Raw genomic sequence first — 15,564 nt, forward strand, 5'->3', positions numbered from 1 at the left:
CTAGAATTGAGAGATTTGCATTCTGAATATAATAGATATCGGAATAGATGAATTCCTTAAAACATTCTTGTCTTGTTCAGGAGGTAAATGAGAGTAAATGTGGTAAAATTAATTGATGATGGCAACATGGCTACTGTTGTACTGTAGTTAATGAGTATCCATTGTCAGTGGTAAAGTGTGATGTCGTTTTGACAAATTGTGTACACAAGTGAGGGCGCTGTTTTCACAAATGTGGTAATGAAAGTTCACCACTGAGGGCGCTATTTAAATCCGTCGACAAACCAGTACTTGTCAAGTGCTGTAGTAGTCATTAATAAAATCTGTAATAATACACAATCTTTTATCATATCTGACAAAAACAAAAGTTCTTAGCATTGAGGAAAGTACATGGTTGAAGGTGATAAAACTAATATCTGACAAAAATCAGCAAGATATTTGAATTTGCCCACAGACAGCAGCAGATTGCACACGCGCGCGTGCACACACACACACACACACAAACAAACACACACACACACACACACACACACAACTATTATGTAGCTACATGGGCCCACACTCAAAATACACTAGTTATGCAATCCTCACAGTTGGAAATTCCTATTGTTTGGAAGCATTGTTTTTGTTTGCTTTTCTCTGTTGTTTGCTTGTGATTGGTTGACAGCAATAATCTGTATGTGCAAGCTATACCCTAGCAAATACTTTTGGGGAGACTGGGTGTCTCCATTGAGGATTATGCCATGTATTTTGAACAAAAAATATGGAATATGTACTCCGGTCAATCTGCGTCATGACAACACTCGTCTCTCATGACAACGTGCGTTTACGTCACTGGTTCTGCTGATTGAATTGAGTCAAAACATTCAAAATTTTCATTACGTTCAATGATTTTTCTTTGATATTACTGGCACTGGTATAATTATGTTATTCTCCAATATTTTTCTTCATTCAGCCTGAAAATAATCATGGCTAAGGGTTGTCACTACTCATCTATCGTCTCATAGTGACAAAGGCCCCTTAGGTCACTCATATTTTCCTTGGCTGAAGGAAGGACAATATTGGGGGATAACATCTAATTGTCTGAGATTAGATGAATTCATGAATATTTATAAACCATGGACATTGCGCCCTGACTACCGGACATGTTCAAGAGAGAGAGAGAGTATGTGTGTGTGTGTGTGTGTGTGTGTGTGTGTCTGTATGTATGTGTGTGTGTCTGTGTGTGGGGGGGGGGAGAGTTTTCCCGACTTAGGTACCTTATAGGACACTTGACACACAATACATGAACTGCACACAACAAATCAATGTTTATAAAACTTGCAAATTCTTTTATTAAAGAAAAATCAAAATTTAGAAGAATGAAAGTTTTGAAGTTTATGAAATATCTGATTGAGAACTAAAAGTTACCCTCAGAGATTATAAATACCAAAAAATGAAGTATAACATTTTGAAATTCTTATGAAATGTAGATTTGTTTGGCAACTTCTTCCACCACCACTATCTAACCCTACATCTAATTAATATGCATTATGCAGATGATATGCATTATGCAGATGATATGCTAATGTATGCAAACTCATTATGAAGTATCGTACATGTAAAAAAATAAGTCTCTTTCAAATTATAGACTAAAACATAATTCAGCCATAATCAAGCCACTCCCAGATTGACTGAATGTGTGCTGACTTGAAACATTTGAAACATTTCCAACATAATATGCAAAAATATTTCAGTCTTCGAAAACTCTTTTCTCCCCTTGTTTTAAAAGTAAATAATACGAATTACAAATGACAAATACTTTTGAAGCCAAAACACTGATTTAAAAAAAAAAATTTAAAGTCTCGTTTCATCAGAAGAGTAGCCAGTCAAATACAATGAAATGATAAATATCTTTACCACTCAAACTATTTCGTTTGATGTATCCAAATTTTTTGTTTAAAAGAAAATTAATTCATGATTTGAATCATAAATGACAAATATATCTGTAGCCCAACATGACTTTTTAAAAAATGTATGACTGAAGGATTTCTTGAGTATAAATGTTGAGCTGTATGCCTGATAACTGATCCATTGACATGACATGAAAACTATCATCTTGGTAGACAGCATTTAGAATGAATGGACTGATGTATTTGTATAACATCACTCATATAATGTCGTCTCTAAAGTTTTATTATAAACTGGACAGTAAAATACTGAGGAAATCATTAATTTTACTACTAAGTTTCTTATACAAATACATGTGTTTCACACTTGTATTTCTTATGATGCTATCATACTGTGTTCTATTTTGAGCTAAACATGTTGACATCTAATACAACTTGTATATATATGTATACCCTGCTGGGATTGACGTGAAGTCCTCAGAAAGGGTTTCAATGATTGGACAGCATAATTATGCAAATTGATGCAAGTTTACATATGTATACGTTTATACTAGTATGTATGATACGCCATAACAGGGCGCCCTCACACTAGATGTCAACTACATGTATGTAGTATTTCAAAAGTTTACATATGTATACGTTTACACTAGTGTGTCTGGTATGCTGTGACAGAGCGCCCTCACACTAGATATCAACTATGTAGTGTTGCAAGTGTTATGTCTATGTTTATACTTTCTTATAATACACTTTTTGCCAACCAATCAGATTGAACCTTTTTAAAAAGCTTCATATTATATTACACCCCCTGCTGTGTGTTCCTTTCATACTATTATTACACTGACATGTCACCTAAACTTGTGTTGTGTCTCAGCTATGCAGTTCTTGCTCTATTTGCAACAATGTTACGATATATGATAGACACATAAATAAGAAGTAATAAAATGACGAATAAGTCGTCCATGAAGCCAAGAATTCCAAAAACTGCTTCTGGAATAATGTCTAAAGGTGAGATGAAGTATAGAATGGCTGCCAGTAAACATAGCAATATACGTAATCTAAACATCCAGACCAAACCACCTAGAGAGAAGAATTCCCCCCAGGCATGTCGTAATAGTGTTGGTAAATCTCGTATGTAATCCATGATCTGGAAGAAAAAATAATACAAATGTAATATATAAATTGATAGGTAAAGTATGAATATAACGTACGTGTAATTCATATGAGCTAAAAATAGATTTGTGGACATACTAGTTTGGAGTATAAGTATAGTTTACAATCTCTCCCGAGGTCAGACGTTTTTATTTGTTTTTGAAGGTCTGTGATTTAATTACAGTGCTGAGGATTATTTACAGAGTTGAGTTTTAGTTACAGGTCTGTTTCTTACTTACTTACAGGTCTGTGTTTCAGTTACAGGGCTGAGATTCAGTTACATATACATGACTGTTTGGGTTTAATTTACAGGTCTGTGTTTCACTTTCAGGTCTGTGTTTTACTTTCATGTCTGCATTTTACTTTCATGTTTCAGTGTGTTTTACTCACAGGACTGTTTTTTACTGTTTTTTACTGACAGGACCATTGTTTTACTTACAGGTCTGGGTTCTCCTGAAAAGCGTCTATTGTAATCATAGACATCTTGTAATCTAGCTCTACCTTCTTCTGATTCTCTCTCTTCTTCTGAAAAGTCGGCAAACAACATTGTCACCTGCAAATAAACGACAACCAACCAGGCAACATTAGTTACAATTCATTTTGTGCACATCTTAGTAACTTAGCCTTTTTATGGATATGTTAATTTACACTCACAGAGGTTGTTGTAGTCAATTAGAGAGGTTTCATACACCCTATCAAACACTAGTCGACATGTAGTTACTATACATGTAGATGTTTTCATTTCTACTATAATATTTGTTCTCTCTCTCTCTCTCTCTCTCTCTCTCTCTCTCTCTCTCTCTCTCTCTCTCTCTCTCTCTCTCTCTCTCTCTCTCTCTCTCTCTCTCTCTCTCTCTCTCTCTCTCTCTCTCTCTCTCTCTCTCTCTCTCTCTCAGGTGGTTGCTATCGCTTCATTCAGTTTACAACAAACTCAAACTAATCACAGAAAACTTTACCTGTTGTCTGCATACAGGACAGTGTACAGCTCCAAGCCATGATCCATGTCTCCAGTAGGTAATTATACAATTGGCTATGATAAAAAAATATACCACATTGTCATTCAGTGCTCATGTACAAAACATGTACTTTGACTCCACAATGGCTGACATTGTCACGCAGTGCTCACTTCAACAATGGCTTCGTATATTTCATGAAGTTCATCAAACAAGCTTCAATGTAATGTATATAACATTCCATTTTACAAATTGTCCTGATAAAAGAACCCTCTAACATGTTAAGTGCCAAAGTGAGTAGTCTGGGTATTTACACCTATGCCTGTGTTTTTTTTTGCTGTATGGTCATTTGCATACAGCTGCTGAGACCACCACATGCAATTATCCCAAATATGCCATATTACTATAGGCTTACTGAAATTTATGATCATAACATTATATTCCATATTCAATTCAAACATTAATTTGGTATTTGGTGGTGCTTTTACCCCCCCCCCCCCCCTCCCTCTCCCCCACCCCCTGTGTTCTTACAGGTTGGTCAATGCCACTTTATAGCATACAGTAAACATCCATAATTTATATCAGTTGTAAACTTACATATTTACAACTTACCACAGAACACATGTCCACAGTTTGTTTCTGTTGGAAACTGTGCATCTTGTAAACAAACAGGACAACTGGTATCTACAGTGTATCTCCTCTGTGGTCTAGGTATTCCATTGGTAGCACCATGTGTTGTATCATTCTCGTTGATACCAAGCTGACGACGAGCATTACGAACTCGTTCTTGGTTTTCAGGATGGATTTGTTGGTTTCTACTTTGGGTCCTATAACAAAAAACAAAAGACATAAAGTGTCTGTAATCTGGTTATTGATACATAGTTTATCAAATGATAATTCATACATACATTTGTAGCAGGAAAGAAGGAATGTGACAAAACGCTACATGTGGATAATTATACAAGTCATGTACATGTACATTTGTATATAAATATAGTTCATACATGTATGCTTAAAAACCCAGAGGTAACTAATAATAATGATATTGCCTTCCATAAGGGTTGTTCCTAAACCCTTTGCTAGTACATGTGTGTATATATAGATACACTGCATCACATTAACATGTTGTTTAATTACCAAAAACTATTATTTATATTGAAATATTGTACATTTGTAATATCAAGGTATGTAAAAATTACATGAAATTTGAAGATTGCCACCACACATCCAATGCAGACATCAAAACCCTGGCACCCATGTTTCTGTGTCTCGTTACAATATGTTTATATAATTTATTTATTTCATTTAGACTAAATGTAGCAAGACATTTCAATCTTGCTATCTCAAAGTGTAGAATGTACAGTTGGTGTGCCGCGGTGTGTATCAAACAGAGCCAGTTAATAGTAATCAGTGAAACAGGCAGTGCATGGATGATACAAATTGTTTCTGATTGGCCAAAGTCTTGCAGGGAGCAAGGTGTGAAACCCTGTATATATAATATGTATACATGGGATCCTGGTAAGGATAAAGGTTGTTATGCAAGGGATGTTATCATGTGCTAATTGTGAACAGTGGCACCATGGATTGTATGTTCCTTATAGAGTCCAGGAAGTATAAAGGGTTATACCATATTGTACAAAGGTTGGTATGGGACAGGGGTATTCATTGTAAAATGTTTTCAGTGCTACATTGTACATCTACATTTACATCTACAAATGTACATGTACTATATGTATTTTAACTGTGTGATGACATCACATTCAAAATGTACACACTTTATTTCCTCCAGCATACATGGAACTGCTATATCTGTACATAGGGCAGTATATAAATTCTATCAAATTTCCACAATCTGTTACCACGGTAACCCTTTAAAATAATGGCTACATAAATATGAATCTGATCAGATTTTCATCTCAGTAATTTATACCCACGGGAATTTTAAATCTTAGTAACACGGTCAGTCAACTCATTCAGATTATGTTTTATATTATAATGAAACTGTGACATCATTATTCATCCAAGCTTACAATTCTACAAATTGATATTGCAGACAGGATATATAAATAGACACATCTAGTTTGACAGCTAGCAAAGGACAAAGGTAATCAGCATCTATTATTCCTAAAGAAGAGTTGCATCATTACAGGAGTACAGTACAGTCCACGTTTGAATGTGTTTCTTTTTGTTTCTAATAAAGATCTACATACATTGTACCGGTACATCCATATGTAGATAGACTTACTGCAAACAAATTCATTTTGACATATAATAATTTGGTGGAATAACAATTTAGATTGTTTGACACATTTAGGACACTTCCATTTGCAGACAGTGCAAGAAGAAAGTAGACACTAGTTGTATAAATAACTCAATGATGTCAAGTTGGCCCACCACTCATTCACAACACCTACATTGTAAATATACAAATATAACAAGTCATTGAAAATGACACAGTCCCCGCTATGATTGGGTTTTAAGGAACTGGCAGTTTATGTTGTCATTTTCAAACCTGGTTAATACTGTTTGTCCTCATATGGTTATTTTTGATATCACTACTCTGATCACGCAACAACACTTGTTAACCTAAACCAGGCAGCCATATTGGATCGTATCACAATGAAAATGAATATGCACATGCATGTCATAGAACACTGTGCTAATACCAACTTTGAATGAGATCTGTTCAAGCATGTCTGAGTTATGGCTTTGGACAGGGAAAATTCGCAAACAAAATGGCTGCTAGGTGGCCATATTGGATTGTATCATAAAACAAATTTACGTGCATATGTATGCCATAGCATGTTCCCCCAGTACCAAGTTTGAAAAAAATCGGTCCAGGCATCTCCAAGAAACGGCTCTGGATGGACGGACGGACGGACAGACGGAATCCAATCCATAAATCCCCGTCCGGACTTTGTCTGGAGGGGACTAACAACTTGTACTTGTATGTTAGCAGGACTTGTATCTGTCCAAATGACTTTTGTGCATACATGTAAACCTAACATAAATTGAGTGCCCCTGTAGAATTTAATTTTCTCTAGGAAGTGGGTGATTTGTAGAGTTACAGTTTGGCCAATGTTGGACTATGGCTTGATTGCTTCATCTTTACCCCTATTTCCTTCCCATATTGTTTCTTCTTAAATTATTTTGTTTCTGGACTGAGCACCTCTTTTTATGAGGCTCATCTCTTTCTATGGGACTCACTCCTGAAACAACCATATATGAAGAAAAGTGAGATAAATAAATCAATTAATCTGCTTAAAGTAGACTTAGAGTGCAGTTTGGCAGATTAAATGATTGATTTGATGTCATCATTTTTAGATACATGTACAATGTAGTATGTACACTAAACCATTGACAATGACATTCATATTGTATACAAACTGAACATACACGAACACCATATCAATATTAGTAAGGTACATGTGCAGTGATTACAGTTTTCACTTCATAGCCTTCACTTGAGATTTGCTATTTACAATGATGCTGTTCTTTCATATGAACAACTGAAAGCTAAATCTCTGGGCTACTTGAATGTATTTCAATCAATCAATCAATCAATCAATCAATCAATCAAGTAAACGAGCAAACAAACAATCAATCAATCAATCAATCAAAAGATTTTGTGTAGCACAAAAATCCAATACACCAATGTTCTGTGGCACTAAACAGGAAGGTTGTATATCACTTGCAAAAATAGATGTGTCTTGATGTCCTTAAAATTCATTACAAGTAGATGATGAATTCAAGTGGTATACTCATTGTTCTATAACTTATAAAGATTACAAAAACTGATTTGTCAGGTCATCCTGTACAACTTTCACTCTTTACTCTGTCCAATTGAAATCTACTAATTAAAGACATGGATAATAACTGTGTCATGCACTGTACAGTTTTAACATGATATTGATATGTGATATCACTGCAATTATCACAATTTTGTCTTGTGTTGAGAGAGTGGCTGAACTAGAATATTTGAGTAATCCAAGCTATTTTTCATTAGTACATTGTGTGTGTCTATGAAATAGCGTACTCAAATAGGACACCAAATTGGACACCAAATTGGACAGGGAAAAATGATGAGAGTTATTTACGGGAATCAAATTACTATTTGCTGTAATCAAGCAGTTTTCAAATACATGGTCCATGTGTCGCAACTGTCTGTCTGAAGTCATAAATATTGCATTCAAATCATCAATAATTTCCGGCTCCATGGAGAAAGATGGCCTTCCCCACTTGAAAATAACAGAATGCAGGTCTTTACAGAAACTTGCCTACCTCCACATTTTTTGTGTATGTTCCTACACACAATAACACATACAGCATTTTGGTAGTACAGTACGTATCACAAACACAGCTACTGAGCTAGGTCTTCGAGACAAGACAATTAAAAAAATGACGACCTTCTCTCTCTTACAAAAAGAAAACTTTGTGATGTGAATTACAATGAGAAGAGACTATTGAAGCCAGTGGTATTCATTGGTATTCCAGGGAGGTATGTTTAAGTTTATCAGCTGGGATAAAACACTAGCTGATATAAACATTATAATATACTGAAATCTGCATATAGTGTCTGCCATGACTCTGTCCCATATCTATAGCTTTGTACAGTTTATATTGACACTCACAGCATGTAACACAGGTTAGTAATATACTGTCATTTATTATATATTTTATATATTATAATTACTAGATAATGATTTCATGTGCATCATAGACACTTGTACATTGTACTCATAAAATTATTCACTTATAAACTTACACTTACACATAAAATTATTCACTTAAACTTACACAAACACATAAAAAGACTGATTTTTGTTTTCAGATACACATAGAATCTAGAGTCTCATTTGTCTGACTTTGTGCTTAAAGTGGCCATATGGATGAGGATTTGATATTTATTTTCGATTTTTAATTTATACAAATATTTTGTTACGGCTTCCTCCTTCAGAAATTAATGTGAAACAATATTGCTTAAGTGTGTGTTTGGAACTCAAAACACTGCAAAAAGCTAAAAAATGTGTAAAAAGTTTGTTATTGTACGTACAATAAATTCTCTGGGGTTTACCATCAACATTAAGGTTCATCAAAGTATGGAAACCTATGTGAGTTTTATCAGACTCTATCCTCTGTTTTACAGGGATTCCCCAAACTATGTTTTATCAGACTCTATCCTCTGTTTTACAGGGATTCCCCAAACTATGTTTTATCAGACTTCATCCTCTGTTTTACAGGGATTCCCCAAACTATGTTTTATCAGACTTCATCCTCTGTTTTACAGGGATTCCCCAAACTATGTTTTATCAGACTTCATCCTCTGTTTTACAGGGATTCCCCAAACTATGTTTTATCAGACTTCATCCTCTGTTTTACAGGGATTCCCCAAACTATGTTTTATCAGACTTCATCCTCTGTTTTACTGGGGTTCCCAAAACTATGTAAAGCGAAGACAGCACAAATGTACATTTGTACACGTCATGTATAATTGGATTGATTTTTACAGCAAAAATATCATGCATTATACCATGATCACGTTGCCAAATAAAATAGTGTGCATGTTCAAACAATTAACATGTATGTAAGTTGCTATGAGCTAAATTTAAAATAATTCACTTTCATGCAAAGCAAAGAGTGATTGATTTAGGATAGATGGACAGATAAGCATTTATTTCTACTGTCTGTCTAGACATTGTCTCTGAGACTAGATTACAATAAAATACATGAAAAGTTTGTACCAAGTGAATTTTCAGGCATCATCTACCAAAAAATTGAAAAAAATACAATTTTTCACAGTTCTCAAATTTGAATATTTTAGGATGTACATGACAGTAATTTTTATACTCATTTAAATTGCAATTTTATGTTGAACTCGAATGAGTTAATTTGATTAACATTTCATGTAGCGATGAGCTAGATGTCAAATTTTATCTTTCTTTTTACTGGATTTGTCCTTTCTATGATATGATTATGTTTTGGTCTTGATTGCTATTCTCAACATCTGACACACTGGCCATTCAAATAGCATACCAAATCTGAAGTGAATCATCAGCTGTTCAAACATTTTCAAAAGCATTTTGTTTGAAAAAATGATGTCAGTTATAATACAGTTCAGAAAACCCTCTCTGAGTAAGTCATAAATCCACTCATACTGAGCAAATCCAGAACATACATTGTAATTTGAATAGCCACTGTGTCAGATGTAGAGTATGGCTATATCAAGACAAAAACATTCAGGCAATGTGAAGCTATTACAAGGTTGTCACTGATTGGATAACATACATATACTTTATCACTCATTAACAATACAGCCAACAGATGTGCTTGCTTTCTTTGTGTTCTAACCAATCAGAATGAACCTTATCAAGTGCTTCACATTATCTGAAAACATAATCATGTAAATAGCTTATTACAAAAGAGGATTCAAGTACAAATACACAAATGTAAAATATTTGGGGAAATCTCCGACTAACATTACAGTCTAGCTTGTTACCACAAAAGTAAAAATGTACCAGTACAACTGTGTTCATTGCAACAAACTTTTTGGCTTATAAAACGTATATGTACATGATTGTGTACCTTGATTGGCACTGTACCTGTACAACTAACTGACCTACATGTACAATGTACATACATACATCAGGCCATTTCAGTGTTCAATGATTATTTTTATCTAATGTGTCTTTTATCATTTTCTGAATTCAAAAAAACCTAGTTAGTTCCATCAAAGTATTATTGACCATTTTAACACAAAAGTGTGAATTCAGATTTACTCTCCTAATAGAATCTACTCCTAATTACGTATGATGTAGAGATATATCTGACATCACTTCATACAATCTACTCCCTGTACGTACGATGTAGAGATACAATGTATATCTGACATCACTTCATAAATTGATTTAGTCTATAAAATGTCATGATGTGTTACTGTTCTCTTTATCTGACAGAAGTCTAGACTATTTTTATTGACTGATGGCAATTCAAGTAAATCACCATCTGCTCATCCTTCTACCTACATGTATTAAAGTCAGATTTTGTAGAAGATAGACTGTGACAATCATTGCTGTAAGATGGCAATACCATAAGTGAATATCTTGGTTAAAATTACTATTGATATTTTGCAGTTTTTCCTCAGCAATGCTGCATCTATTTTGGTCATATATTTGTCATCTCTCTTCACAGTGTCTAAAAGTGTTTTGAAGGTTGGCATGGAAACAGAGAAAGGGTTGTGAATCGGAACCCTTAAATCAATACAGATATTGTAAAATAAAATTCCTAGAAGTCTGAAATACACATTTCAAACACACATCAACCAAATTGGCTGTGAGGAAAAAAAGAGAAAAAAATTTAAGTTGAAGATTTGAGCTGTTTTTCTTCTTAATTAATTACTATCGGTACTGACAATTTAAACAAGGAATCATTGACATTTTTATATCATACATGTATATCACATTTAATAAAGGAAATAAGACAACACAATTGATCTGTAATTTTTTATCATTTATGTATTTGCTTGAACTAATCAAATCAAAGACTTGTATACGAGTTTAATTACTACCAAACCAGAGTGACTATAGAGTTTCAATTAGCCAGCATGATATTACTACCAAACCAGAGTGACTATAGAGTTTCAATTAGGCAACACAATGTTTTCATGTCTCACACATTTTTGTTACAAATTACATAAACAAAATACAGACACTTACATGTACACATGTATAGTGCACAGACATGGTGGTACATTTGATCTCACTGTGAACATAAATCAACATCACTGATAACAAGAAAGATTCAAACATATAACTGTATTTGTGTTTAAAATGAGATAAAATACAGTTTATCAGGTGTGTGCATGCTTTCAGTTCCTGTATTTTGTTTGCATATTCTTTTACAAAAAACTTGTGTGAGCTGTAAAAACATTGTTATAACTAGTCTCAGGTTCACTTAGACTATATATATTGTATAATTATTTAAATTACTACATTATAATTATTCCTGTTTTATCTTTGGATTTCCAAATTATTTAAACATATGTTTCCTTCTCAGTCTTCACATTTTTTATTGTATGTACAAATGTATGTGTGTGGGGTAGGGGTGGGGTGTGGTGGATGGTGTGTGTATTCTAATATCACAATCTGGTTCAATAATATATCCAATGATGAATTGAATACTCTTGAGCGGGTTGCGTTGTGCGGACAGCACCAAGAATAATTGGCACAGAATTGCCATCATTACATTGCATTTATAAGTCACGTACTATGCACAAAGCAAAAGCCATTATTCAGGACTCTAGCCACCCAGGACATGATTTCTTTAAACTTTTACCCTCTGGTAGGTGGAGGACCATCAGGACAAGAACAGAATGTTTTAGGAAGAGTTTTTATCCATCTGCGATCCATATTTTAAACCGAACATAGACATCTACCGCCTGTTTTATAATAACTTGTCTTGTATTTTACTTAGTATCGTGTGTGTTTTATTGTCTGTTGTGTCATCATTTTACTTATTCTTATATTAGTTTTATTCCCGTTTTTTATGAGCTCGTGTGAAAAATCAATTTCCAATGCTTTGTTAGCATATGGCAAATAAAGTTATTATTATTATTAATATACATACACTGATGTGGCATATTATATCAATAACTATATCATCTCAACTATATTAGCATACATGTACACACAAATATTTTTAAAATATTTTTTTATTGTCTACCTGGACATCCAAAATCATAAATGATATACAAATTACCTTTCATTTCATACTATTACTAGTAGCCACTCACGTTGTCTTTTCATATTTGTTATGAATTTATCATTATGTACACTAATGTAGATGTACGACTGTAGCCCGTGTATAAACCTGGACGAATCTAGCGAGTGTGTGGCATACAATCTGACAACCTATTTAAAATAAGATCTCGTTTTCGCTGAACGCTTAACACATGGCTAGCTACATCTACATGATGGCTGATGCAAACTCTAAAACAGATGGGCACCTGTAGCATGGACTTCCGCGTTCACGAAATCCGAATTTTAATGTAAAGGTGGGTAGCGATATACTAACCTCCACATTACAGCAGCTAGGGTGAGCAAGGCACAAATAACTAACACAACACTATGTACAACTTCATCTCCGACGCCTTCAAATATGGTACCGCTCTCAGGGTTCGTCATTTTCGACATCGACGTGTCCGAAACATTTTGCTGACTATTCAGTCAGCTTGCCCAGGGTCATTTTGAAAGTTCGAAATTATGAACCATCGATTCTACCAGACATAAACACGATTAGTTTAAAAAACCAACAAGTTACATAGATTATGCAAGGATATATTTTTAAAAAATATGTAAGCAATAATATTAACATTTTGTTATCTAAAATGGCAATTTTTTTACGCAATAAGAACGAATACTGGCCTATAAATGATTGCATATTTCATATTTAATGGCTTATTTGTAGTACTTGAATTCCAAGAAAATATTTGAAATAATTATTCCTAAGACAAAGATTTTTCCATGTATATTTTACATGATCATAATTTATTATATTAAGTTTCAATTACCCATTTTAAAAGTAAAAAAATGCTCAATCTCCTCAATTGTATATCGTGACCAAACGTTACGGGTGTTGTTGTTATTGCACTACTTTCATCGTCGTTACTGGAGGTATATTCCTTTCCTATGCATTACGGGCAGTTTATCGTGCAAAGTCAGCCAAAATAAACAGATTTGACCGAAATATGTCGTCTCTGGAGCTTTGTGAAAGTCTGATGACCTGGGTAAGTAGTTTTAATTGATTGTCATATGGGACACTTCTGATTTAAAACGTATTTTAGGCCGCCCAAATCAGTTACCTCGCCCCATACCGTACGTACGTTATATTCCGATTCGTTGACGAATGGCTAATTACGAGTTGACTATCCCCCACCCCAATTAACAAACGTTCAGAGACTCGTGTCATCAGTTCGTGTCTCCGTCTAAACTGTTAACATGTATGAGCAAAGCAATATTATCATTTTGATGTGGATGCAATTTATTACGTACATCAGTTCAACGGTCATAACGTTAGTCGTTACGTACATTGTTGAGTGATCTGGTGCTAGTAGTATGTGTATCTTATGTATGATCCGACATTTACAACTCAGGAATGGATTTTACGTTGCGATTACGCTCTCATAATTATAGTATATTGCATGTCTACGAAGCCATGGGAGGGAAATTATGAAACAATTTACTGGGAGAGGATGTATTTCCTTGAATTTGTGTAACAAATATGCATCTGGAAGTGAAACGTATGTGACTCATGGCCAAGGAATAGATCTAAGAATTTGACACTTAATTAGTGTTGATAGCAATACATTATGAACATATCCACCACTGCATCATTGTACCATAATTAGTTTCTTGTCAGTATTGATAAGGAAAAGGGCTAACTGCTATATTGCAAAAAAAAGAAGTATTTCCTACACTGCTGAATGCATCTAAGCGGTTAGTGTTACATAAATGAGTGCACATATTTACATACATGTACACTAAACGTGTATACTAAGTTGGAGATTTGCAATCTACATTTGATATGCATCAATGGTGATAATCTAAGTTATTCAAACATCCAGAAATGACCAATCAAAATTGTAGAAAGATTATGATACATAGAGAGGATAAGGTAGAACAAGAGGAGGAACAATACCAACAATGCACCAGACTGTAATCCCCAGTCTGGGAAGTAAATAGAAGGATTTTTCAGGAAGCCATGCATGCATCATGGAGGTATAAGGGGAGACATGCATGCATAATCTCCAATTCCTTGCCAAGGTTTTAAAACTTTGGTAACCAAAATGGAGACATCTGATAAAGTTTGCAGTTCCCGTATATTCAACTGTAGATCTGGAGGATCTTGGGGATTCCCCCAGTAAAATAAAAAACAAATGCAGGTACACATAGATATTACTACAGAGTTATACTTGCATGGTTTTACCTACATACCCGCATCATCTAAGTTGTGTAGTAATTGTCATAGATTTGACTTATGATCTGTAAATCTTCAATGAGAAGCCGAATTAGCACTTCCACTCAATTCAGTCTAACCTCCCCATCTATACAAGCAACACAAACACAACTTTCATAAAAATGTCCCCAGCCAGCCAGCCAGTAAAGACATTTTTCATCCTTAGCAACAATAGCTCTCTCACTGCATAACAACTGCATTTATAAGAAGTTGGGCTATAAAGTAACAGAATCAGATTTCTTGATGAGCTCAAAAGAGTAGACAGTTACACTCTGATGCACAAGCCACAGTATTGAATAATTCATACCATGTCAGATAACCCATCTTTTGTACTATATAATTGACCCTTACATCCCCTCAGACTGTAGAAGCAGTGTCCACTGACCTTACTCGTTCTATCTATTAATTTTGGGACACATTAAGAACACAGGACTCGGCAAAGTGCCCGACAAAACTTTTTGTTGAATACATATGCATGTAGTAAGGGATAGGGGACACTAAATGTTAATGTGACAAGATATTGTACATCCATGATGTATGTATCAGTACTGTGTCAAATTCACTTA

General features: G+C 34.5%; 2 protein-coding genes across 3 annotated transcripts in view; one reads left to right on the forward strand and one right to left on the reverse strand.

The window, feature by feature from the left end:
* Nucleotides 1-2,128: 2,128 nt before the first annotated feature.
* LOC144436634 (E3 ubiquitin-protein ligase RNF170-like) lies at nt 2,129-13,209 on the reverse strand. Its single transcript, XM_078125463.1, has 5 exons — nt 13,058-13,209; nt 4,601-4,815; nt 3,992-4,065; nt 3,475-3,588; nt 2,129-3,030 (listed from the first exon to the last, which is right to left on the reverse strand). The coding sequence occupies exons 1-5, from the start codon at nt 13,174-13,176 to the stop codon at nt 2,758-2,760; spliced, it is 795 nt and encodes a 264-aa protein (XP_077981589.1). The 5' UTR covers nt 13,177-13,209; the 3' UTR covers nt 2,129-2,757.
* A 438-nt stretch (nt 13,210-13,647) lies between these two features.
* Nucleotides 13,648-15,564, forward strand: part of LOC144436169 (protein Hook homolog 3-like) — a 36,072-nt gene continuing 34,155 nt past the window's right edge. For both annotated transcript variants that reach the window (XM_078124877.1, XM_078124876.1), the window contains exon 1: nt 13,648-13,769. In XM_078124877.1, coding sequence (XP_077981003.1) covers nt 13,731-13,769 — 39 coding nt within the window. In that variant the 5' untranslated portion in view covers nt 13,648-13,730. The remainder of the gene's footprint in view (nt 13,770-15,564) is intronic.

This window comes from Glandiceps talaboti, chromosome 6 (genome assembly GCF_964340395.1).
Source record: "Glandiceps talaboti chromosome 6, keGlaTala1.1, whole genome shotgun sequence".
In the NCBI taxonomy this organism is placed as follows: Eukaryota; Metazoa; Hemichordata; class Enteropneusta; family Spengelidae; genus Glandiceps; species Glandiceps talaboti.